This window comes from Pelobates fuscus, chromosome 1 (genome assembly GCF_036172605.1).
Source record: "Pelobates fuscus isolate aPelFus1 chromosome 1, aPelFus1.pri, whole genome shotgun sequence".
Lineage (NCBI taxonomy): Eukaryota > Metazoa > Chordata > Amphibia > Anura > Pelobatidae > Pelobates > Pelobates fuscus.
The window spans coordinates 278,153,798-278,180,393 of NC_086317.1; the positions used below are offsets into that span (position 1 = coordinate 278,153,798).

A 26,596-nucleotide genomic window follows, 5' to 3' on the forward strand; every position below is an offset into this window, starting at 1 on the left:
CGTACAACACCACGGGTACCAGATAGGTGACAACGAGCACCCTGGGATGCCTGTTGTGGTTGGTCTTCCTCCTCCTCCTCAAAGCCACATTCCTTCTCTGACTCCTCTTCCTCCATTTAACTCAGAATGAAGTGTGTCTTTCAACATTGTAAACGGTTTTCTTCAGTCAGTTTTCAAATCTGAGCTTGTTAGTTACTGCTATTTTTTTTTTATTCTGAAGTGTAAAAGGGGGGGGGGGGGAGAGGGGGGAGAATGATAAGCGATATTAAGGGTATAAAATATTATCACCCATAATAATATCCATTAATTTTGTACATGATCTGGTATATAAAATAAAACTATATAAAAATATAGATGTCTGTATTTGTGTGAGATGCAGAATACAAAATGTTAGAAACAAAGAAATATATAATACACAAGTACAAATTAAAACAAGGCAACACTTTTTATTCAAAAAAAGGCCTTTGTGGATGGCAGAAACATATTGTAAAAATCATTGGAAAAAAACACCTAAAAGGCATTGATACATACTGTCATATACATTTCATTTGTACATAAATTACATTTTTTTTCGTCAGCTTGCATGAACTGAGATCTAATAGGTCATGTGTCCAGGAATCTGCATATTCACACCTCCATAGTCCAACATGTACATGGGCCATTGCTGTAACAGAATACAAGAAATTCACAGTGAATTGAGACTCTAATTGAAACGTAAAATATACAAAATACAAACACAATGTATTGCATATACATTTAAAGAGATACACTCCAGATCCCTTTTTTATTTTTTAGAATTTGCAGGTAAAGAAGGAAGACTTCATGCAGAATAATAAACACTTACATGTACGTATCCATAACCAAGAGCAGAGGTAGACTACAGCGCACAATTAATTGTGCAGACCTCCTTTTTAATGCACTATGCAGTTAATGCATTCATATATATTCTAAATATAAGCAACTAACCTAATATGTTTACTTCTACAACTTCGCACATCAGCAGCAAGGAGTTGTGCACCAATGTTTCTGACCTTTCCTCTATTAAAAGGGTACTGCATTTATTACAACTTTATATAAATAACACATTAGAAATACCTGTGTTTACTGCAAATCATATGGATTTGCAGCTGCTGCAGAATGCCCAGACCGAAAAAGAAGCTGAAATACTTGAAGGCAATTCTCACAATCCCATTATTTTCCATAACAGAGTTTTGTGAATCCTACAAAACCCTGCTCAAATCAACACAGGCAGCTTTACCGTCATGAAGACACATGCATGAAATTGCTGCCCAAGTTAAAAAAGCTGACAAATGAACCAATAACATAGACTTATATACATAAGAAAATTCAAATTGTCCGAATCCTTCATTCCAGCACATTTTCCAATTTCAGTGTGTCCAAAGTTAGGTTATACCTCAATTGGATTTAGCCAAATTGTGCAACAAAACTTAATTTTGTTAACCGAATTTAGACAAACTAAATCATTAAAAAAAATAAAAATGGAGGCTCTAGAACCTGTATTAGCCATGTGAGAGCCAGAGGGGATTTTCAAAATGCATTTTACTCATTTGAATTGGGTGAAGTTTTAAGAATTGGAGTGCTAGGTATCGGTCCACCTTCTCTCTCATACCCTGGGCTGTTCAATGGGGCTTCAAATGGGCAAAACAATAGGACACCTGTCTACTGCAGAAATGTTTTATTTCATTTCAGTGCAATGCTGATAAATACAGGAGAAGGAAATTGAAAATTTGAGAATGGCATAGAAATCTTACCACTAAGGACATAGGATGTGCTGAAGAGATGGGCTCTACGTTAGAAGAAGAAGAGGATGACGAAGATGAAGAACTGGATGACGTTGAAGAGACAGAGTTTCCTTCTGAGACCCTCTTCCGCTTCCGTTTAGGAACATTTGTATCTTTATCTGAATAACAAAAAATAAAAATAAAATGAAGAAAAACAACTTGAATGGAAGTACAGCACTTCTTATCTTTTATATACTTGTGAACAGAGAACATGGTCCATAAAGCAAAATATTTAGCATGTGCTGAATGAGCATATAACCTATTTAGATGTATGTGATCACTTCCAACTCCTGTCCTTTTATGCATATCTACATTATGTTAAGTTATTGGTTGTATGTACTGATAACAAAACCGTCACACAATCTCCAGCAAATGCTGTATTTGTTTAACATGTACTTGTCATATAAAAATGTACATATAAATTATGTAATATTTTTCATACATGCATGTGTGTATACTAAAAGAGAGTTAGGTCGATAATACAGATGTATAAACTGAAAGATGTTGGTCTATACATTGGTCGTTCAAGTGAATTTCTTTTCACATTTTTTCAACAGTTGCCTACAAACTCTTATAAGCCATGCATACCCCGTCTCTATCAGCTGTCAAACACTAAATATATTACAGCCTGTGAAAAATATAAATAGAAACCACACATACAATACAAAAAAAATGCCAAGGCACTATTACTTACGTATCTGTGGTGCCTCAATGCAGAGTTCAGAAAATGGCCTGCGTTAAAAGAACAGGGTAAATAATTAGACTCAAATAGTTTGCAAACAGAAAATATAAACATATCTAACCTGTCTTCCCTAAGAAATAACCACCCAAACTATAGTTTTGGAAGTTTCAATGTTCTGTGTTAACACCAAATCAGTAGTGTAGCTATCTGGACAAATCACATTAAGGACAGAGATAGAAGCACATGAAAACAAAATAGAAGTATAGAAATGTAGATCTCATTTGTATATAAAAAAGGTTCTCTCTCTAATAGCTTGATAAGATTAATACAAAAAAATAGCATGGTGGGTACCCCATGTCAGACACAGTCAGTAACCAGTTAGAAAGAAGAATAATGATAAATATAAATGGCTCACTCTAAATCCCAGTCCCCACAGAGTTAATACAACTATAACATTTTAGAATAAAGAGGAGCACCCGTGCAAAAAAAAAAAAATGAAATATATCCCATATCTCAGGACAAGTCATACCAAAGAAATACAAATATATTTTTTATATATATATACATATATAAAAACAAAAAATACTCTTGGCACTCACCCTCTAAGGTACATCCAACAATCAAATCTTGCCTTGGTGCTCCCTTGGCGTATGAATATATACCAATAAGAGTAAGGGGCACTCAAAAGGTCTCCAAATTCTTCAAAGTTTTTTTTATTGATGTGTCATATCAAAATTAATCCTATCAACGTTTCGACCAAACAAAAGGGTCTTTTACAAGATCAAATTCTACAGTGTAAAGTGCATATATTTACAAAATATCAAATATTACTTTACCAATGTGCAGAGAGAGACCGTTCACCCAGCCGTCCGAACCCGGAAGTGTCTCGGAGGACCACGTGACCGCCCGCGATGACGTCAAACAAACGTAAGCGTTGCCTAGCAACGGAAGTAAACAGTGAATACCGTGCTCCCAGAGCTGTGTGCAAACAAGTGCCGGCATAGTGAATAAGTAAAACCATAAACCATTCAACCAATGGAGGATATATACTTCTAACTGTATAATGATAATAGTACATTAAGCCCACATCATTAAGGACATGCACTGATCCCAGAGAGAGATTATAAACTCTGTAATAACTTAGTGTTAATCATAGTGTGCCAAAAAACAACGTGGTGCAGTGAAAAAAGATTAATCCTCCCCACCTGGACCATCTAAAGAAGAACCAGCAAGCAGCGAACCCACGAGGGTTACCCCGTGGAGGTGACAGGTCGAGACTACTGTTACAAAGGGAAGCCTACTGGATCCACCGTCTTAATACGGTGGTGCCCAGAGGCTTAAATGAGCAAATTGTATATTCTATGTTCTTGTAATATGCATTTAAGTATAGTCGTGTGGTATAACTATCTTCAAGACATTCATGCCTTGCTACTTCACCCATCCTTATAATTCACCGCTTGGTGTGGTATTTCTGTTATTTCTATTAATGTCGATTTAAATTATTTTTTTCTTTCAGCTTGTCAAATTGCTGTATCTTAAGATGAGTTATATAGTGTTTATATTTAGGGGTAATCACCTGATGAGTACAAAATTATTTTTTTTTCTAATTAATTATTTTTTTTCTAATTAATTAATTTTCTTCTAATTAGTTTTTCATGAGTTTGATTTTATGTCAATAATTTTGGTGATATATTGTGTTTAAATGCATTATTGATATATAGGATCTTTAAGTAGCAGTGGACCTGTCATTGATCCTTGTTAGATGTAACTCTACAGTTTGGATTAATCTTTTTTCACTGCACCACATTGTTTTTTGGCACACTATGATTAACACTGAGTTTTCACAGAGTTTATAATCTCTCTCTGGGATCAGTGCATGTCCTTAATGCTGTGGGCTTAATGTACTATTATCATTATACAGTTAGAAGTATATATCCTCCATTGGTTGAATGGTTTATGGTTTTACTTATTCACTATGCCGGCACTTGTTTGCACACAGCTCTGGGAGCACGGTATTCACTGTTTACTTCCGTTGCTATGCAACGCTTACGTTTGTTTGACGTCATCGCAGGCGGTCACGTGGTCCTCCGAGACACTTCCGGGTTCGGACGGCTGGGTGAACGGTCTCTCTCTGCACATTAGTAAAGTAATATTTTATATATATATGCACTTTACACTGTAGAATTTGATCTTGAAAAAGACCCTTTTGTTGGGTCGAAACGTTGATAGGATTAATTTTGATATGACACATCAATAAAAAAAACTTTGAAGAATTTGGAGACCTTTTGAGTGCCCCTTACTCTTATTGGTATATATATATATATATATATATATGAGATAACATAACACTATAGGCACATTGTGTATACATAAAACAATGAGATGTGACCAAATGAAGTCAAAACCTTACCAACCTCACAACTATATGAGTATGGGAGAAGGATAGGTGGATACCAAAAACGAAAAAAAAAAAAAAACAATGTAAATGTGCCTTTCTCAAGGGAGAATACAAAACAACTGAGCCATGTCTGTTATATACCTTGTCTGATGGCACAAATTTGTTGCAATAGGATAAGGGGGGGCCACTCATCATTTAACGGGGACACCCAAACAAGCAGTCACTTGACATGCAGTTCTCTGTGGTATGAAATGTATTTTGTGAATAATTTTGTGCTTCAAATTTTGATATATCAGGCCTTCTATGTAGTTAGACATTTGGTTAGGTTATGACTTCCTTTGGTCATATCTCCTTGTTTTTTGTAATATGTACATATATTTTTGTATTTATTTGGTATCACTTGTGCTGAGATGAGTATGAATATAACAAAGTATTAATTTGTGTGTGCTACTCTTTTTTTATGCCTCTATCTTTTTTGACCTTTTTTAGTTTTGTATTTTGTCATAACAAGATTAAAAAAAACATTTCTGTGTTGCCACAACAGCTAAGACAGGACAAGCAGAGAAACATATCATAATGCATAGCACACAATGTAATTTCACGTTGTCTCAGATATCACAGCTAGTATAACATCAAGCATTGTCCTGCAAGACTAACATGCATACTTAGCGCTGGCTAACAATACTGCAGAGTGTGTGCTCCTCTTTATTCTAATAGTAGAATAAAATTTACCATGTGTTATTATTTTTTAGTAAAATGTAGAAACACGTACTGTAACTGATTTATAATAATCATTCTGATGTTTTCCCGAGCTTTAAGAATTTTTTCCAACCGGCTGATGTCATAGGTATTAGGATTTCTGAAAGGGATGTCATTTGGTAGTCCAGTTACTTCAACCGCATCTGGGTAGTCCCTGATTAGTTTATAGGGAACTAGCACAGGATGACCCAAGCCAAGTGCTTCACCTGCACAAAAAAACATAATGCAATATTAAACCAATTACTTGTCCACACTAATAAATTCCATGACATATAATCAACAATCACTTTTACCAAACTGAAAGTATGACTAATCTTCTGAGTGTAGGACCTATCTCTGCAAGTAACTCATTAGTGGTATCTAAAGAACACGATAACATGCTTGAGGGTCTTACTGTAGAGCATGGGTGTCCAACCTGCGGCCTATGGGCCGCATGTGGCCCAGTTGCCGTCCGCCCTGCCAGGGAGAGAGGGAGGCAGGGAGCCCTATCAGTGGCGTAGGGGGCAGCAGGAGGAGAAATACGGAAGTATGCAATAACTGGGCAGGGGTTTTTGTAGAGGGAGGGGGCAGGGTTTTTGTGGAGGGGGGCAGGGATTTTGTAGAAGGGAGACTGGGCTGGGGTTTTTGTAGAGGGAGTAGAAGGGTGGTTAGAAGGGGGACTGGGCAGCGTGATGTAGTAGGCAATGAAAAAGAAAAATTAGGGGGGAAAAGAGTGGGTGTTTTTTTACATTTGAATTGGGGGAGGGGGTGCCAAAAGCTCTAGGTACGCCCCTGAGCCCATTACATTCTCCTCACCGCCCAGCAGTGAGCTGTCCGCTGGGACATAACGTCATCCCGGCATCTCTGCTGGGCGCGCGAGGAACCTGTGCATGAAGAGCACCGGCCCAGCAGCAACCACAGGCCACCAGGAAGAGGATCCACTCCATCGCTCTCAGAGAAAGTTAGGGAGGCTGGGTAGACCTCTTTAGTATTTAATGTGTGTGCATGTGATTTTGGGGTATGTTTTGTCGGTGATTGGCTGTGTGTGTGTGGGGGGGGTAGGGATCTGTAGACATGTCTGTGATTGTGTGTGTACGTTTGTGATTATGTGCGTACGTTTTTGATTTGATGTGTGTGTCTGTGATTGTGTTTGTATGTATGTGATTGTGTGTATAGGTGTGCGATTTTATGTGTGTGGATCTATGATTATGTTTGTGTATGTATGTATGTGTGTATGTATGTATGTATGTATGAATGTGATTGTGTATATAGGTATGTGATTGTGGGTGCATGTATGTATAGGTTTGTGATTGTGTGTGGGTATATCCGTGTATGTGTGTGATTGATTATGTATGGATGCGATTGTGTGTATGTATGTGACTGTATGTATAAGTATGTGATTGCATGTGTGTCTGATTTTGTGTGTGTGTATTTGTGGTTGTGCGTATCGGTCTGTGATTGTATGTGTGTATAGGTGATTACACCCGGTTCCAAATTATTATGCAAGTTCTATTTAAGATACAAAATACTTCCAGCCAAAGGAAAACTCTGGCAGGGAGTACAGAAGGGGCTACAGGGGTAGTAAAGGGCATAACCCTAAATTATATAAAGAGAACACAAAGTAATGAGGCAAACTATCTCGGAGCTGTGTAATCTCCGCATTATGACGAGCGTCAGCGTACTCTCCTAAGCACTAACCATCACTTAAACGCTACCCACAATAGCTCCTAACATGGCTTGAATGCCATAAGTTTCATACATATAAATGTGTAAGTTTCCACACACTGATGTTGCCATAGTAATGTTCTGGGCCCAGCTCCAGCACAACAGGGTCAACCGACAAACTAATCCTAGCACCTGCATACCCTGCAGTCTAAACGACTGGGCCAAAGGGCCAAAGGGCCAAATGTACCAAATCTTGTTTATCACAAATTTATGTTTTTACATTTAAGAAAATGATCAGCTCTCCCAAAAGATGTGAAGAGTCTGAAGTTAGGCAGTATGTCTCCGCTGCTGAGGTCATTCAAGCTTGTTTTTTATTTTTACTTTTAATTTTAAAAAGAGGTTGATTTCTCCATGAGGCTCAGCCATTGTATACAACGACTTTGTATGTGACCTACGTATATCTGCTGATACTCTATTTCTTATCGTTCTGACCATTTATTTGAATGACTCAATTAAACAAAGATTAAAATTAAGAAAAGGGCTTTTAAAGATATATTAATATACTTTATCTATAATCTATTTTCTTTATTTGATGTGTGGCCCAAGACAATTCCTCTGCGCTAAATGCGGCCCAGGGAAGTCAAAAGGTTGGACACCCATGCTGTAGAGTATTCATTTCTAAGGGAAGTAGCGGATTGGCAGGACAGTACAGCTCTGCCTCTTATGTTATTAGTTCATTACTAGTGACGATCCCCTAATCAATCCAATGCTGCTCATAGAGAAGCATTGAGAGGCAGTATACATGCACTGCAATTTCCACAATCTGCCAGCAATGTTTCTCACAGAGAATTTTTTTTTTAAAAATGCTTCCCTGAAAAAACCTCAAATTCACTCTGAGCTGAAAGAGTGTGAGAAAGAGCAGCCTCCCAGCTTTCAATCAAAGTAGTTTGCAAAATTGTTCAAATTTATCTTCAGTATGATTATAACGTAAGAAATAGGTGGATTATTCCTTTATCCCTAAAGCACATCTGCAAGCTGAAACACTTTACGGATTAAGTTAGAACCCACCAAAACTTAGTATAGGTAAAGAAATATTTTTATCTATTTAGGTTTTTTCGATCTTTGTTTTTTTTGTAACTCATAGATCCTTCGTCTGTCATGTATAAACTATGCTGCTCCCTGTATGCATGATGCACCATTTAATATTATATCAGCATAACCCTATGACGTCCAATATTGTTTCACAGAGTTAAACTCTAGAATCCAGGAAGCGTCCCTAGTGGCTGCCTGGTAAACAGCAACATAAAGTTGTCTTAACTCTGCAATGTAAACATTGTAGTTTCTCTGAAACTGTAACATTTTACATAGCAGGATTAAGGGGACAGGGGCACTTTACCCAGACCACTTAAAAGAGATGAATTGGCCTTGGTGCATATAGTGTTCCTTTAAAGCTAGATCATGTAAAAAGGTTGATAATTTGATCTAGTTGCGGGCAATTTTTTGCAATAATGTGTTAATAAGTGCATGCAATGTGTATGTATAATAGAATTATATATCACAGCACATGTCAAACATGGGATTTACAGGGTGAAAAACTAAATATGAATGGTGAATTTCCTTCTAAAGTACTTTACTTTACCATATTTTTCATTAAAGAGCTCCTTAACACGTTCTCGAAGTATAACTTTTTCTCCAAGTCGGTTGGCATCCTCATCATCTGAAACAAATAACAACAATGCATGGTTAATATTGCTACATCCAAAGAGCTTTATTACTAACCATCTGCCTATCACAACATGGAAGAGTTTATTAACTACAACTGTTGAAGTGTATGCCCATTAGAGCAAAGCAACTGTGATTATGTTACTATGAGATAATTCTCCATTTTCTTTAATATGCTATAAACTTGTGGATATTTTTTTAACATTGTGCAGTGTATTCACGAAAATGTGCTTTGTCGATTGTTGTCTAGGGAATTTTATAATATTGGCCATACTCAAACTCTGCTATTTTGATTTAAAATTGGCAATGCCCTTGTCAGTTCTCAGGATTAATGGTTTAGTGAATAACTCTGTATGTGTTTTTTTAACAAATTGACTGTTTATTCAATAAATAGAAAAGCGTGTTGGACTACAAGCAAACTGCAAAACAAAGGGGGAGTGCAGTTTTTTTGTTTTTTTTAATGAAGGGGGGTGTGCAGTTGTATTTTTTTTCTTAAGGAGGGTGTGCAGGATTTTTTTAAATTAAGGGGTTGTGCAGGTTTTTTTTTAATTAAGGGGGTGTGCAGGTTTTTTTTATTAAGGGGGTGTGCAGGTTTTTTTTTAAATTAAGGAGGTGTTCAGGTTTTTTTTTTAATTAAGGGGGTGTGCAGGTTTTTTTTTTAATTAAGGGTGGTGTTCAGGTTTTTTTTTTTAATTAAGAGGGGGTGTGCAGGTTTTTATTAAGGGGTGTGCAGGGTTTTTTATTAAAGGGGGTGTGCAGATTTTTTTTAATTAAGGGGGGTGTGCAGGTTTTTTATTAAGGGGAGTGTGCAGGGATTTTTTTATTAAGGAGGTGTGCAAGTTTTTTTTTTAATTAAGAGGGGGTGTGCAGGTATTTTTTTATTAAGGGTGTGTGCATGTTTTTTTTTAATTAAGGGGGGTGTGCAGGTTTTTTTTTTTTTTTAATTAAGGGGGTGTGCAGGTTTTTTTTAATCACGGGGGTGTGCAGGGTTTTTTTTAATTAAGGGGGTTGTGCAGGTTTTTTTTCATTAAGAGGGGGTGTGCAGGTTTTTTTTTTAATTAAGAGCGGGTGTGCAGGGGTTTTATGTGTAGGCTGGGTGTATGAATTTGATGTGTAGGGGCTGTATGAACTTCGTGAAGTTGGTGCAGGGATTTTTATGTGTAGGGGGTGTATGAACTTTATGTGATGGGGTGCAGGGTTTTTATATGAAGAGGGGTATGAATTTGATGTGTAGGGTGGGTGCAGGGTTTGTATGTGCGAGGGGTGCACATTTTTTATGTGCAATAAATATTCATGGAAACAATTTGTGGGTGTATTTTTTACATTTTTAAGCGAGGGAGGTGGGGGGTGCCAAACACAGGGTCCGACCCGGGTGCCAAATGTACTAGTTACGCCCCTGAGTCTCACAACTCAATTCTCCACCATTTAGGCATTAAATCACTTTTTATTCTGTTTATGCGGCCCAAGCCCCACCAACCTTGGCTGTGACTCACATAAACTCTTTAAAATTGCTTTAATTTTGACCTTTTTATGTACTGCTTTGTTAAATAAACTTTAATCACACACAGGAGGCTACTGCAGACTATTAACAGAGCAAAGATCAGAAATTAAACACACTTTGTTTAATTAAACACACTTTGCAATAAAGGAAGTTTAAAAAATAGATTTCTCTTTACAGGAAGTGCAGAGGAAGGCTGTGTCACTGCTAGGGGAGGAGGAGTTTACGCTTTATAAACAAAGTGATTTAACTCCTAAATGTGAGCTCGTTGAGCACCTCCACCCCCTCTGTTCCTCTACGTCCAGTTGTCTGGTTACAATTACATGTATGTTAGTCCACCCATTGTACAGCGCTACGGAATCTGCTGGTGCTATATAAATAATAAAATAATAATAATAAATGGCAGAGAATGGAGCTGTGAGCCTGCATGGACATGATCTATACACCAAAACAACTTAACTAAGCTTAATAATTTCCCTTTAATGAACCCGATGGCTAATTAGAAATTAGCGGACTATTACCTATGATCTAAAATGCCAGGGTTCTTAATCTCTATAAAGAGAGCATAAATTACAAAAAGATAATAATAAAAAAAAAAGAGAGAGAGAGATCTTACCGGGTCTTGGAATAAGTCCATGAAAAGGCCTAGGAAAAAAAAAGAGAATTAAAAAAAAATAAAATAAAAATAATAACAAAATAAAAAACAACAGTGCAAAGTGAAACATGGATGATTTGGATGGCATTACTAAATGGTTAAAAAAAATATAGCAATAACTATTAAAATGGAAGAATATAGTATAATTAAAAATAAATATCAATAATAAATATCCATACTTAATGGGAACATAGAAAGATTTGGTACTAAGAGCATGGGTGGACTAACCAGCTGAGTAAAGTAGGGGGAGAATGAACATGTGCCAAAGCAAAAAATGTGTGTCTAAGCACCGACATGTCGGGTGGATACCACTAGATTATATCCTGGGCTTAAACCCTTGTTAATAGAAATCGCTAAAGGTGGGGAGGGTCCAGAAAAAAAGAGTACTTCCTCTACTAGTGAATCAAACGCTTCTCTAGGAAAACACCCACAGTGTGTGTAGATATATGGGTACATGAATGTAAGAGATAAAAAATAAACCAAGTATTAATCCTTAAATTAGCTGACTATCACCTATGATCTAAAATACCAACATAACAAAGGCAAGAGCACATACAAAGGAAGACTGTACATAAAATATTAAAAAGCCGCAAATAGTGTCTTGCTAATTCCGCATGTAAAGTAAATCTTTGTAAATGTATGTAATGTTTCCAAATTGGGCTTTATTTCAGTATTCATGCCACAAGAAACATTGCTATCATGCAAAATAGTACAAAGGTGGAAATATAGATACTTAGGGGGATACTTTAACAGCTGCTAATTAAAATGAAAATCAAATGAAGACAAGCTTGTCTACCTGATTGAAGACGTTATATTTGCCACAGGTTTCATCTAATGTTAAATAATTGGACTTTAAGAAGCCAAGAAACTGATGTTGCCAAATGACTGAAATTGCGGTCATTCCACCCCTTACAATCAATATAGCGTTGTAACAACACATTCCTGTTTTTTAATGAGTATGGTAAGTATACCTTGTTACAGTGAATCTGATTTTATCAGCCACTGCTAATATCCTTTCGAGGTTTTGAGACCCAAAAGTGCATGGTTTTCGAAACGGGATTCCTGGAGGAAGACCTTCTATAATTACAGAGCCTGGATTGTTCTTTATACGTTTGTAAGGTACTTGGACTGGATACCTGATACCGAGGGCTTCACCTGAAACCACACAAAGTCGCTTTATTAATCATTAGACAGATCAAACAGGCTACATGCAGTCGCAACTTACATTTTCTAATTTCAGTTATATTTGTTTTGAGTTTGGAAACTAAAATAACTATATCAGAGATGCTAAATAGGAAGAAAACATCTAGAATTTGTAAAAATACAAATACAAATATTAATAAAAATAAAAATGAGATGAAACACGCTCTACAGATAAACAAAAAAATGATATCTAAAGATTTAAAATGAAGACTAATTCACAGCAGTTGAAGGAACACTCCACACTCATAGCAACACTTCTTGCTTGCTGAATTACTTTATGGGTAAGGAATACCCTTTTTAAAGGCACTTTGTAAAGGAGCTGATGTCTTTCAGAAATTGCCACTTTTATCATTAAATAATGAACCACCCTCGTGGGAGGGTATACTTCCTGCTTCCATTAGCACCATCTGCATTCCTACTCACAGACCTCAGATCAAACCTGCGTTCTTTGTGAACGCTGAGCAGTGCACTCATGTAGAGATAGCTTCAGAGGTTTCTCTGAAAGGGGAACTGCAGCTTCTGCAAGCACTATTTACCTCGAATTAATATAAGCATGAAAAATACATCATGTATTCATTGGGGTTATATCTACTAAACAGTGATTTTTTTAAATTAACACTGTGGAGTGTTCCTTTAATGATGGTGAATTATAAAAGATTTGTTCTTCCCAATATGTTCAGTAAATTACAGTCATAGAATTAACAATTGAACCAAAAAAAAAACAGTTGCCTGAAGTCTTCTGGAGCTGTGTCTTCATTCAGAGTTAACCCATTCTCGAGCGGTTTAAAACTAAATAATGTCCATGACTACCCACAGCCCGAACTTCACTGGAGGTAAAAGCAGAAATTATACATTTCTTTCTACCCATATCAATTCATACCAGCAACAGGTGCTGTGATAGACTGAATGTAGTCAGCTGACACTCTCAGTCACTCAGAACCAAACCATTGCTGCCAAGGGTAATAATTCTTCATTAGTACAAGTAGCACAGAGGTGAAACGTTGCTCTTGTTTAGCATTAAAAATGGTTTGACACTGAATGGAAAGACAGTGCCTGGGAACTCCAGGCACTATAACCACTTCAATGATAATTAATTAGCAGTTCAAGCAGTTACAGTGTCTACAGTCTACCCTTAAGACTGATCATGTTAAGATTGTGGTATCGCATGTATTTACTTCTTAACCCCATACTAAAACCCCAATTTTACTGTTGTAAATATTAAAGCATTAATACATTTTTAGCCATATTGGCAGTTCTTAATATTGTGTTATATGTAAACCAATCATTACATCTTAACTCTATAGTAAGGACACATGGCTATTTATATATATATCTAAACACAATACAGTGGAAATTACTGCATCCCTGAATGTGTTAAGATTATGGAATATAACCAGGATTCTTGAGGTACACAACACCACAGTAAGACTGAGGTCTGGATAAATTTTCTAACACCGTGTGGTGCCAAGTTCGCAGTGCAATGGTTTGTAGAGATATGTCTATAGATACTCACACTAAATAGATCTGCAACACCTTTTCTCATGTGTACTTTTCAGATCACTCCAAAAACTACATTGTAAAACAAGTGTCATGGATTTTTCTTTTGCCAACGTACTTTAAAACTATTGTGTTTTTTTAATTTCTTGAGAATTACATTCACCATACACTTATTCCCCATCTCTAATTTCACTAACTGAGCTACTACTGGACAATACTACGAGTAAATTATGGTCTGGATGATCAATTCCTTATAAAACTATAATGAGTTGAGTCCACATTAACTAAGGCACTCGGCCCAGGGACTCTTTTTGCGATGAGGTTCCCCGATTTAAGCAACAATTTGAGTCCTTGTATTACCCTGTAGTATTTTAGGTTCTTGAATTCTCACCATATTTTTTATTGAATAGGTCTTGCACTTGTTCTCGCAGTGTGTTGGCAATATCAATTCTAGAGAGTCTGGCATCATAGTTCTCTAGATGAAAGAAAAAACAGACAAACCGTGAATACATATTAATAACAGAATGTTCCCACTCACTTATACATATATATTCACATTTTAAAAAACTATTTAAATACAAAAGTTCAACATAAGAGATATGTAAACTTTATGAGCAGTAAAGAGAAAAGGATACATTTTAAAATGTACCCAGTTTTTGATCCAACAAAAGTGGAAGAGCATATGTAAAAGCAATACAAATTTATAAAAAAACAAACAAACAAACAACTATTATTTACCACAAAGATATTTGCCAATATTTAGTAAATGTTTCATTACAAACTGCCAAGAAGTCACATACATTCTGTCCTTGACATTACTATCCTTGTGGTTCCTGCCCTACCTCTACAACTCTCTTATTTTGGTATAAACACTGTGTCTGTCCGTGTCATATCAAGTCTGGTGAGGGAACAGTTCTAAATAAGTGAGTACATAAGCATAATGTGAAGTCACAGGCTAGATTACCTGTGTGTCAAGGTACCACACCAAAATGACAGTAACTAATATAATGATATAGAACATATTACTGGACCTTAGAGTGGTCAGGCTTTAAAGGAAGGATTATAGAATATAGTCCTGATAGGAGAAGGTAGAATAAACAAGTACACAAAGCCAAGGTCAGCGGTCCCACAGGTAAGATACAGAGTCAAGTCAAACCAGAAAAACACATGGAAAGCTAGAATACATCATATGGCTACGAAGACCACAATAGGGCAAGGAAGCGATGTCAGAGAAGGACATAAGTAGGCATAATTATGTTGTGATAGACTTAGGAAACGATTGGGATAATCAGTAATGATTATAAAAGTGTGTTTGGCCCACACATATTTTGGGTTTACGGTTTCTTTAACATCAGGCAGAATCAAGTGTTCTGCATCATAGAGGAGTGCACAAGCCCCCTAGCATGCATGCATTTGGCTGAATGTCGGGATGCGGCAGCATCAGAAGGAGGAGGTGCGGAGCTAGCCGAGAGAAGGTATGACACTGAAACCAGGAAGGCTGCAATCATCTAAACATGCATACATTATGGTTAGATTACATACAGTTTGGTGCACTGCAACATGATAAAAAATTAACTCCTTGGTAGATCCCATTTTGTAATTTCCGAGGGTAAATCAAGTTGCGTTTACCTTGCAGAAATCCTACGCCGTCAGTCACAGTGGACGGGATATGTCCGGAAATGTCAGCTGTGTCTAGGTCAGCATCTGCCACTGTACTGAAGTCCCCTTCTAAAATAAAAATAGACAAATTTTAGCATATCAAACTAAGAAAAAAATATATATATATTTGATTTGGATCACTTGGGGTTAAGATACTGGGTAGGTCTACAACAAAGTAAGAGTAACTAAGTTTCAGGGATATGAGTGCCCAGAGATTAATTGATTACAGTGCCCGCTGACAGTTATAGGAGAAGAATCTTGTGGTAATAAAGCATCTTGTAGAATATATTCATTCAGGACTTTTAAACAGTAATCTTTTTACATGGCCTTCAAACACATGGTTGGTAATTGAATCTTAACAAACAGCGATCTCTCCAACATGTGGCCTGGCAAATAACAGTGTTTGTAGTTCCAATTTAGGCTTGATCATACCGATCCTTATAAGACATGATACATTGAAACAACTCTGCCAGAAATACATGTGGGTGGGCTGCAAGACAACAACCAAAAAATGCTGAATAACTTGGCACTTGAGCGCCTAGTTTAACAGCACCATACCAGCTACAGTAATCTGTATTGATTATAATGTCTGGATTGTTTTAGTGTTCAAACAATAAAATGCTAAAAATATATTTTTTTCTCATCTTACCTTGAAAGGTATGCCTCTTGCTGGTGTCATCTATTACAGAGTCATGGCAATCTTTGTTACTAGTTCCTAAGAAAAATAAAAAATAAAAAAATAAATCTGATTGCAAAGTATTGTAGGTTTCATTTAAAGGGACACCCCATTAACAACATAAATAAAATAAAAAAATGATTTAATTGGTATACCCCCAAAGGTGCATGCAATATGAGGAGTCGGAAGAAGCACCAGTCCATGCAAAACAAGTCATGGCGGGTGAAGCAAGATGAATGTACAAAAATGCACCATGTGTATATTGGTATTTGCCTACAGATTGTGTGTGTTTATGCAGCATGATATTGCTACTTTCCCTTGCCCGCTTTATTTTTAAGTATATATATATACACACATACACATACAAACATATGCTTATATTTATTTTTAAATAAAACTTTGTAAGCATTCATGTATTTGGCTTCTCCGTCACATTTCGGATTGGACTGCTTGCTAGTATGGGAGCTTGTTCCGGCCTTACGAAAATTCCAATATTATCCATCTACCCTTATTACTCTGAGATGTTATCCAGAAATAGTTCTAGTTTGAACAAAGTTCTTTCTTGAGTTCACAATATATAGAGCTGAGGTTGGATAATTGATTAATCTAGTCGGGACTATTATTTTGTGCATGCTTGTTTATTTTCTGGGTAAATTTGTTATTTTTTAACCATATTGACGCACTCCATTCATTTTTGATTTGATTTGTCATTGCTATGTAATTTGTTTTGAGTGTTTTCTTTGGGGATACAAGACTTGCAATAGCTGCTGATCTAGTATTTGCAGCTACTGCAAGCACTACCCAACAGCACAGACTTTCTTTTGCTGTCCAATCACAGACTTGAGTCCAATCACAGAAAAGTGTTTGCTAGGTAGGTGTTCTAGGCAATTACCTGCCTCTTAAGTTTAGCTCCACAGAGCTAAATTACAGTAAATAACAGGATCAGCTGTCTAACTGACAGCTGTGGGGTTGGTACAAGATTAATTTATAAAAGTGCCAATTTCTATAGAAAGCACTTAACAAACTAAAGTGCGTATGTGTGTGGTGTTTCTTTAAGTAACAAGAAAAGCATCGGTCTGTTTCAAAGACTGCTTACATGCTATAATGTACAAAAACTTGTTGTTTTTTTTCAACTTCTACCTAGTCATACCTTGAGTTCCAGAGCCATCTACCAGGCAGTCTTTTAGCCCATCAGAAATCAGATCCAGTCTGGAAACAAAAAACACAGTTATTTTATCAGTTAAGTAAACCACAAATGAAATGAAACAACAAGTTGAAACAAACAACTAAACTGTCTTATAATGAGATATCTATTTACTTGAAAAATTCAGAAAAACATAGTACCAAACACATGGACTTTTAAAAGAGATAGTAACAACAATAACTCTTACTGGGGTCCCATAGCTGCTTCCCCACAACTCCTATCCAAGGTGTGTGTGACATCATGCAAGACACCAAGAGTACCTGCTTTATAGTAGCACAGTATATTATTGTATAGCCCAGCGGTTCCCAAACTGTGCACACAGGGGTGCTGCAGAATGTTTCCCTGTTGCTATGATTATAGCACTGTGGAAACATTACTACTGAACAGGCGCGACTAGGCCCCTGTAATGTCGGCCGGCTGGGAAAAAGTGACAGCCTGCCAGCATCCTGCAGGGAGACAGCGCGGGAGGAGGCAGCCGCAGCATGAGGGGAGAGGAGCACGGAGATCTCCAGACCCCTAACTCCCACAGCAGCAGGACTCCAAGCCACCCTCCTGGCACATAAGGTAAGCTGGAGGGAACAGGAGGTGGCTGGAGATATTTAAAAAAAAAAAATCAATTGTATGTGTGTGAGTGTGTGTATGAGTTTGAGTATGAGTGAGTGTGTGAGTGTGTGTGTGTGTATGAATGTGAGTATGAGTGAGTGTGTGTGTGCGTGTGTATGAGTGTGAGTATGAGTGTTTGTATGCGTGTGTCAGGGTGAGTGTTTTTATGTCAGTGTGTGTATGTGTGTCATGGTGTGGACATGTATCAATGTTTGTATGTGTCAGGGTGCATGTGTGTATGTCAGTGTGTATCTATGTGTGTGAATGTGTCGATGTCTATATGAATTTGTGTGTATGTGTCAGTGTATTAATATGCATCTGTGTGTTAATGTGCATGACTATCTGTGTAAGTATGTATGTATGTATGTGGTAGTGTATGTGCATACATCCATGCAGTCAAAGACCAGCACAACATACAAGCACACTCCTGCAATCTAACACAAATATTACATACAAACACACACCTGCATTCAAACTAAAAAAATTAAAAATAAAAACACACCCCTTCAATCAAACACAAATACGTCACACAAATGTACATCCACATTTAAAAGTGAACATTACATTCAGATACACCCCTGCAATCAAACGCAAACATTAAATACAAAAACACCCCTATATTAAAACACAATAACTATATACAAGCACCAACACTGTACATTACACTATAGAGCCAGTAAATGTGGCAGCGCTGTACAGATATACAACCTAGAAATTTTGACTTGGGGTGCCTTGGAAAAATAGTAAAATATTAAGGGTGCCTTGAACCCGTTTGGGAACCACTGGTATAGCCCCAATATAATACCTTGAATATGTGTATAAAACACCATGGAAGTTACAACAGAAGAAGGGATCGACTTAAATGCTTATAGCAAAGTAAATGTAATAAGTTGCTTACATGGATGTGAAATTAATTATAACATAAGTTAATTTACTACATATTTCAGCTGCCTCTTTTACAGGCTGATATGTTAACGTCAAAGTTCTGTACTAAAAGACTATCAGGGTATTTACTAAAGTGAGAATTCAAAGTGAATTAAAAATTTAAGGCCAGAGTAGCCGAACTGAAAGCATAGCTGAGTTAGAGAATTTTTCCAGTTCAGCTATTTTGCCCTTAAATTTGAACTTCTCTTTGAATTCACTTTCAGTTTTCACGAATAACCCTATAAGATTGTGAAAAAATATTTACATAAATTCTAGAATATCATCAAGGAAAAAACATTTACCAAAGCAGGCGTAATATAACGTGGAAACATTCACTGAACATATAGCAAATGAAGTGTCCGGCATGATATGGTCAGTCAACAGCTCCTTAAAGTACTTTTTTTACTAAGTACAACTTACACTTGTTTGCTCAGTTATTGATAAGTGGTAGGTAATAGAGATAGTTCTTTAACATTTATCAAAAGAGTATCTTTGAAGTGAGTACTAAGTGCTGGGTAATAAGTGCAAAGTGTCATTGCTTGCCACAGATAAGGTATTATACACATTAGCTTTTACAGCGTTAGCCATTTATTGTAACAGCATGGGAACAGAATGGCATTTTAGTCAAATGAATAACAAGAGTTATTAACAAGAGTTAGTTCAATAGAAGCAATAGAATGCCATTTTCTGTAAAAAAAAATAAAAAAAAAAATAAAATAGTAATTGTACCATCAGATAATGATTATCCTCCATTCAAAACAAATGCATTTTCTCATTTGGTCAATTCTAGGTCACACAAAATACCCACTCATTATAATCCACAGGCAACAGAGATTTGCAGCAGTGGTCACCGTTTACTGCAACCATAAAGCATTACTGGTAATCTCTATCAATGGGAATGGGTGTGCCAAGTGTTGTTTGAATAGAAATGTGACTACAGTAATACCTTTTAACAACAAACTGAATGTCATCGATACTTTCCAATATCCTTCTAAGTTTTGAAATTCCAAAGCAATTTGGACGTCGAAATGAAATTCCTTCAGGCAATCCCAAAACAAACAGGTCTTCCGGGTACATCAAAAACTTAGAGTATGGCACTTTGACAGGCTCGGGAGCTCCAATAGCTTTTGCTGTTAAAAAATAACATGATAATAATGAGCATGGCAACACGAAATTATGGAAAATGCGTCAATGCATGTAGGCATGAGGGTTGTGTGTAAAGGCATTCCTGGCGCAAATGTGCATGCATCTACTCAACCCTTATTTTAATTATTATACTAGTATTTTTCACAGTTTTGTAACAGATATTTTGACAGCACTACAAATATTAAATGAAGCACACATGTATAGAAATTTAATGAGTAGGGATTCAGTGATAACAAAAAATTATGTACAAGTAAAGATAACTGATGCAGATTTGGACTCATTTCCAAATGAGAGGTCTGGAGATCTCTCTTATGCCTGGTCCAATAAATATATGTGGGTCAGTCTACATGGCAGAAGTACTGCATCTACGCAGTGTGCATCCAACCAAAACTGGTTGAAGATTAGCATCTGATTTGTTTGACTGGTGAGAATGTATCAGAGCCAAACATAATTTCCAGAAGATTCCCAGATATGGTATTGTAAACTAGAAATGTCAGCCAATTATTTTAATAAAATGTACTGATGTCTGTAAATACTGCCAAAGAAACATTCATTATACAAATGAAGAAATGATGTCCAGAACAGGTTATCTTTTCTGTTGACACAAATACTAAATTTATGGACTGTGAGATTAAATTCAAACATTGCTTTGTTTCAGTGAATCTCAGCATTAACAGGATTCCAAGCAAACAGACACACCTGGATATTACAGCTATGTTTACAATACACTGTTATATCATACCTATATCAAAGGAACATTGATCTACTTATGCAGTTAATCTCTGGTTAATGGCTACTTACCGTATTTTGTGTTGAACGCATTTTCTACTTGTTTTCTCAGCTGTCTTATTAAATCTCCAATTCCTTTTTGTGCCAAGGAAAATAACCAAAAATAAATAAAATGAAAATATATTTTAGGCCATGTATGATATCATTTAATTATTTTTTTTTATTGTCAAATTTTCAAAACAGAATGTATGGCAAATTTTTTTTTTACTTGTTTATTTTATTTAGTGAGACATTTATAAACAATTTCAGAATACAAAAATATATATTAACCAATTCAATAACATACACACTGCAAAAAAGTAAGAACTGAACCTTGGCATCAGAATATGTGATGTACATTTAAAACATGAGAACATTATAAACATGAAAAAAAAAAAAAACTGGTTTCAGAATGTCATAAATACCACTGTATGTGGCAATTATGCCACGGACAGTAAAATAAAATATCACCATTAAGGACATGCCTCTGTTGAGTTTGGGCAAGGGTTAGATGACATGATTTGAACAAGGCAAATGAGGGACCAGCCATTTAGTTTCTCTGCCAAATGAGATCTTACACAGTCTTTAAATTAATTCAGCCTGTGCATACATGAGACTGGGGTAAATGGTAGACTTCTGACTTCTACATGGGATTGTAAGTGTTTATAGTTTCAGAACTCAGACTGTTAAATGAGGAATAACAATATAATTCAATGTCTGTATTAATATTTCATATAAGCCTTTTGGAATACTGCATAAGATGCCTCTATATTATGTTGCATTTCACTTTTTTAAAGGGTTGCCCAAAGGGTACAATTTCATTTGGAAATTAAACATAAATTAAACTCTTAGAAGAACAACCATCCAAGCCTAGCAGGTTAAAATAAATCTCTTTAATGAGGAGACTGTAAAGTTACCACGGTAACCACAGTCCAAAGCTGCAGAGCTTTCTAAAGTCTGAGCCAGAAGTGCTAGCCAATTATTATCCAATGGGGTGGCTGTGATCTGAAAAACTGGCATAGATGGCTGAACGGGCATACATGGCTGAACAGGCATCTATATGTGCATTACTTATATCACTGAACCACAAGATCTGCTGTTACAGTATGTCACACCAACCTATTTTATTATGTTAACTCTAAAAGGCATCATACTACCAATAACTAAAGCGGTATCTACATCCACAGTATTATAGCCAGTGTAACAGAATGCTTGCTATAATTTTCCTACTTAACACTTATGATTCAGCTGCCTTGCTATGATTTTGGTTGATGCTGGGGATGCCAAGTCTGGCAGGTATATTTTTTATATGAATTTATGAGATACTGCAATGTCAGGAAAGGCAAATCATCTTCATAATGTCTCTGTACCCAAGCAACATTTTCCCCCCCATTAAAACAGTTTTCTGTAGAACACTGCAAATCATTTTTCTAAATCTGGCTCACTCTTGAGCTCTCGCTAGTTCTCCCTAGGGAATATTGTCCCCGAATTTGAAAGTCATCTCCAGTTAATGGATGTTAGAAGCAGGTCTTATCATCAAATTGGTGAAGGTCTTATCGTCAAGTAGGAAAAAATGTTGGTTTGTGCAGACTGAGACATTATGTCCTCTGTAAGCAACAGTAGAAGAAGCAATGTCAAGTGTTCGTAAGTACACTCTCACACTAGGGATAAATGGATCTGGGATGTTCAATGTCACACAGACATCACTAATATCAGGGTGGGTGCCATGCAAATAAATACAAAATAATGCAATGCAACATAAGTTGTCACCAAATCTTGCATCATGTGTATATATATTAAACACACATAAACATAACAGAGGAGGGCTCCCTTACTTCAAATGCATTTTGCCCTTGGTGGAGTAATTAATACGTTTATGATCAAGCCTTATATCCTTACTCCAACTTTCATAACCACAATGGTCCTTACAAACATGTTTATGTTCAAGCCATAAGAGGTTACTCCAATTATCATAACCACTATAGACCATTTCTCCGCTAATGGGGCAGACCGGTTTACAACAGTTTTCCCTCTTACCTGGGGCTTCACTGGGCGCTGTGGGTCCCATAATAATTGCTGAACCACATCTGGCTACTAAAAAGCTGCAGACACTGGATGCCGGTCCTGCCACTCATTCATTGGCCAAGAGTGTCAGCTTATCGTTCTCAGCCAAATGGTGAGTGTGAGCATTGAAATATGGCACAGAATTGACATGAGCCAGCCCAGAACTGTTGATCTGGACTGGCGAATGACTCCCCAATGGCATTTCTGGGGGTGGAGTTACACCTCCAGCACCAAAGGTTTCATGGCAAAACGCTTCACATACAGAATCCAGGTACCATGACCACTTTAAATCACTAGTGCTAGGATTATCTCTTTAGGAACACACATACATTACCTAAGTAGCCATATTTACATAAACAACTAACCGCAATACCATTCTCTTATTCACACACATAACTAGCCATGTAACACACAAACACAAATAGCTAGCCAAATTCCCACAAAAATAACCTGCATCATGAACAAACACCTATCCAAGGTTACACAAAGATCTATTTAATAACATTCTCCTAACTTAAAGGGACACGATAGTTACCAGAACAACTACCGCTTAATGTAGTTGTTCTGTTGTCTACTGCCTGTCCCTGTAGACGGTTTAATGTATACACTGCCTTTTCAGAGAAAAGGCAGTGTTTACATTACTGCCTATTCAGAGAAAAGGCAGTGTTTACATTACTGCCTATTCAGAGAAAAGGCAGTGTTTACATTACTGCCTAGGGAAACCTCTAGTGGCAGTCACTCAGATGGTCTATAGAGGTTTTTCCTGGGTCTGCATGGAGGCCCTAAATGTTCCTCAAAGAGATGCATTGAATTAACACATCTCTATGAGGAGATGCGGATTGGTGCAGCACAGCGTTTTTTTCCTATGGAAAAGCATTGGATTGGCTGAGTTCATCAAGTCTGATGCTCTCAGCCAAGGGGGCGGAGTGTGGAAGAAGTGTGCATAACTATAGTGTCCTGTCATTATAATGTTCCTTTAACTAGCCACTGTCTCACACACATGCATTCATAGCTACACTACTTCTCTCAGTCGCACGTACACAACTAATTAGCCATGATTATACATACAAGCCTAACAACTGTACATATATAACAAATCACAAACATACATAATAGGACACATTCACACATATCAATGACTAAATATACTCACACATACTCAAACTATAAATAACTACATTATTCCTATGTCCTCCCTTTGATGCTCATGTACCTGTCATGGGTGGTTAAGGTGGAAGAGAAAAGAGATCCAAAGTCTGCTACACTGGTGCTGCAGGTAGTGAGAGGTTTGTGTTGTGGAATTCAAACACATTATTTATTGTGCTTATTCTGTTCACACTACTCTTTTACAGGTGTGGTCTACGGGATATGACATCACATTTCAGAACCTGCTGTTTATAACACAGAATGTTGTTTCAAAGATAGAAGGCGTCTACACTCTTCTCGATTTATTATTCTAGGTGCAAAACTGTCCCTCAGGCTGTCAGCCTCAATACACAAGTAGAAAAAAGCAATAATACCTAAGTAAACAAGGTGGCAGATTTATTGAAGACTCAACGCATGAAGTTACAACAGAAATGTTTCAATCTCATATGAAGTCTTTATCACGATTGTTCACCTTAAGTGCCTAGATTATATAGCTTTTTCCTACTTGTGTAACACAAAAGGTGTCAATAAAAACACAGGAGAAAAAATCTCAAGTATCGACCAGGAGTGGGAATAAGTGCATTTAAATAAAAATAATAATAATAAAAAAAAAAAAAAAAAAAGATAAAAATACAAAATAAATAGAAGATAAAAAAAAAAAGGTTCTTAATGGAAACTGCAATATAAGGGCAAATCCGCTAAACATTGGATCTAGGTGACAATGTCCAGTTGTCTACACTTGATATAGTCCAAATATGGTGCATAACAAACATAAATATTATGAACCGAAAAATAAATCGAAGTAAATAACAGCCAATGCAATATAGTCCAATAATGTATCAGCTAGAAGCCGTTCCTGGCTTTTCTTTGTATGTGTTGGTTCTAAGAGAAGATTACATATACGGAAAAACATACAAAGAAAAGCCAGGAACGGGAAGTATCATAGCGGCTCTTTATAGGATCTAAATTTAGTAACGATCGGTTGAAGATCACAAGATCACGTAACGCATAAGGCTTCATCTATGTCTCTAGACAGCACAGCGGAACACAAGATCGGCAGTGGAGCACAAGCCAGTGAGCAGAGACCTACTGTCGCACTCCCCAAGCTTCATCCAAAGCCAGTTACTAGGAGGGAGCAGAAGAGGGGGGTTGCGGCTGATAGGAGTTGTACTCCAATCCACCAACCCCACTGTCCTGTCATATTGTCTATTGGATTTTATTCCTTCTACAATAAAGTGTAAACAGAGAGCGTATTGGCCCTGTTTTTTTCCCATTGTAGATTTATGGGATACTGATAATTTCTTCCTTTGGAACTATTATATCATACTTGCTACATGTATCAAATTGTATTTCCATGGTATATTTCAGTTTGATACTATATAATTTCAGCTATTTATATCAGGGTTCCTGCTTCCATTATAGCAGCAGCCTTTATATACAATCCACTTCTAGCTGATACATTTTTGGACTATATTGCATTGACTGTTATTTACATTTATTAATGTTTGCATTGACTGTTATTTACATCTATTCATTTTATCTGGACTTGGTTATTCACCATATTTGGACCATATCACTTTTAGACAACTGGACATTGTCACCTAGATTCACTGTTTTGCCCTTATATTGCAGTTTCCATTAAGGACTTTTTTTCTTTTATCTTCTATTTATTTTGTATTTTTTGTATTATTTTCATTTAAATGCACTTATACCCACTCCTGGTCGTTACTTGAGATTTTTTTTTCTCCTGTGTTTTTATCTGCATTCTTCAGCTTTGGGTGGGAGCTTTTAGCTTATTAGTAGTAGTAGGTATAAATTGCATACATTTTATCTTATTTCATTATTTGTACTCTATTTGTATTTTATTTGTGTTGCCCTATCCCTTTGATTTGTTCCTCCTTTTTTATTGATTTTATAGATTTTATCTATCCTTGCCCCTATAATACCCTGCTCTTATTATTGTGTGCCTTCCATATTCCCTATTCTGATTACTTAGGGGTTTTAAAGGGACACTATAGTCACCAGAACAACTACAGCTTATTGAATTTGTTCTGGTGAGTAGAATCATTACCTTCAGGCTTTTTGCTGTAAACACTGTCTTTTCGGAGAAAATGCAGTGTTTACATTACAGCCTAGTGATAACTTCACTGGCCACTCCTCAGATGGCTGTTAGAGATCCTTCCTGGGTCATGGCTGCCTAAAATGCATCCAAACATTCAGTGTCTCCTCCCTCTGAGTGCAGACACTGAACTTTCCTCACAGAGATTCATTGATTCAATTCATCTATATGAGGAAATGCTGATTGGCCAGGGATGTGTTTGAATCATGCTGGCTTTGCCCCTGATCTGCCACCTTGTCAGTCTCAGCCAATCCTATGGTGAAGCACTGTGATTGGATCAGGCTACCACTTCTGCTGATGTCAGCAGACTGTTTGCTTTTCTGGGTCAAACAGCATGCACAGTTACAGCTTCAGGCTTGAATACAGTAAGATTTTAACTATATATATATGGAGGCATGAGGGGCTCGGGGGGCTAGATGGTGGTTTT

General features: G+C 36.8%; 1 protein-coding gene across 7 annotated transcripts in view; it reads right to left on the reverse strand.

Moving 5' to 3' along the window:
* Nucleotides 1-430: 430 nt before the first annotated feature.
* GTF2IRD1 (GTF2I repeat domain containing 1) overlaps nucleotides 431-26,596 on the reverse strand; it is a 102,123-nt gene continuing 75,957 nt past the window's right edge. For all 7 annotated transcript variants that reach the window (XM_063457411.1, XM_063457409.1, XM_063457412.1 and 4 more), the window contains 13 exons: nucleotides 20,874-20,936; nucleotides 19,873-20,056; nucleotides 17,346-17,404; nucleotides 16,169-16,234; nucleotides 15,490-15,588; nucleotides 14,252-14,335; nucleotides 12,132-12,315; nucleotides 11,122-11,150; nucleotides 8,925-9,002; nucleotides 5,655-5,847; nucleotides 2,497-2,534; nucleotides 1,773-1,921; nucleotides 431-664 (listed from right to left, as the gene is read on the reverse strand). In XM_063457411.1, coding sequence (XP_063313481.1) covers nucleotides 596-664; nucleotides 1,773-1,921; nucleotides 2,497-2,534; nucleotides 5,655-5,847; nucleotides 8,925-9,002; nucleotides 11,122-11,150; nucleotides 12,132-12,315; nucleotides 14,252-14,335; nucleotides 15,490-15,588; nucleotides 16,169-16,234; nucleotides 17,346-17,404; nucleotides 19,873-20,056; nucleotides 20,874-20,936 — 1,295 coding nt within the window. In that variant the 3' untranslated portion in view covers nucleotides 431-595. The remainder of the gene's footprint in view (nucleotides 665-1,772; nucleotides 1,922-2,496; nucleotides 2,535-5,654; nucleotides 5,848-8,924; nucleotides 9,003-11,121; nucleotides 11,151-12,131; nucleotides 12,316-14,251; nucleotides 14,336-15,489; nucleotides 15,589-16,168; nucleotides 16,235-17,345; nucleotides 17,405-19,872; nucleotides 20,057-20,873; nucleotides 20,937-26,596) is intronic.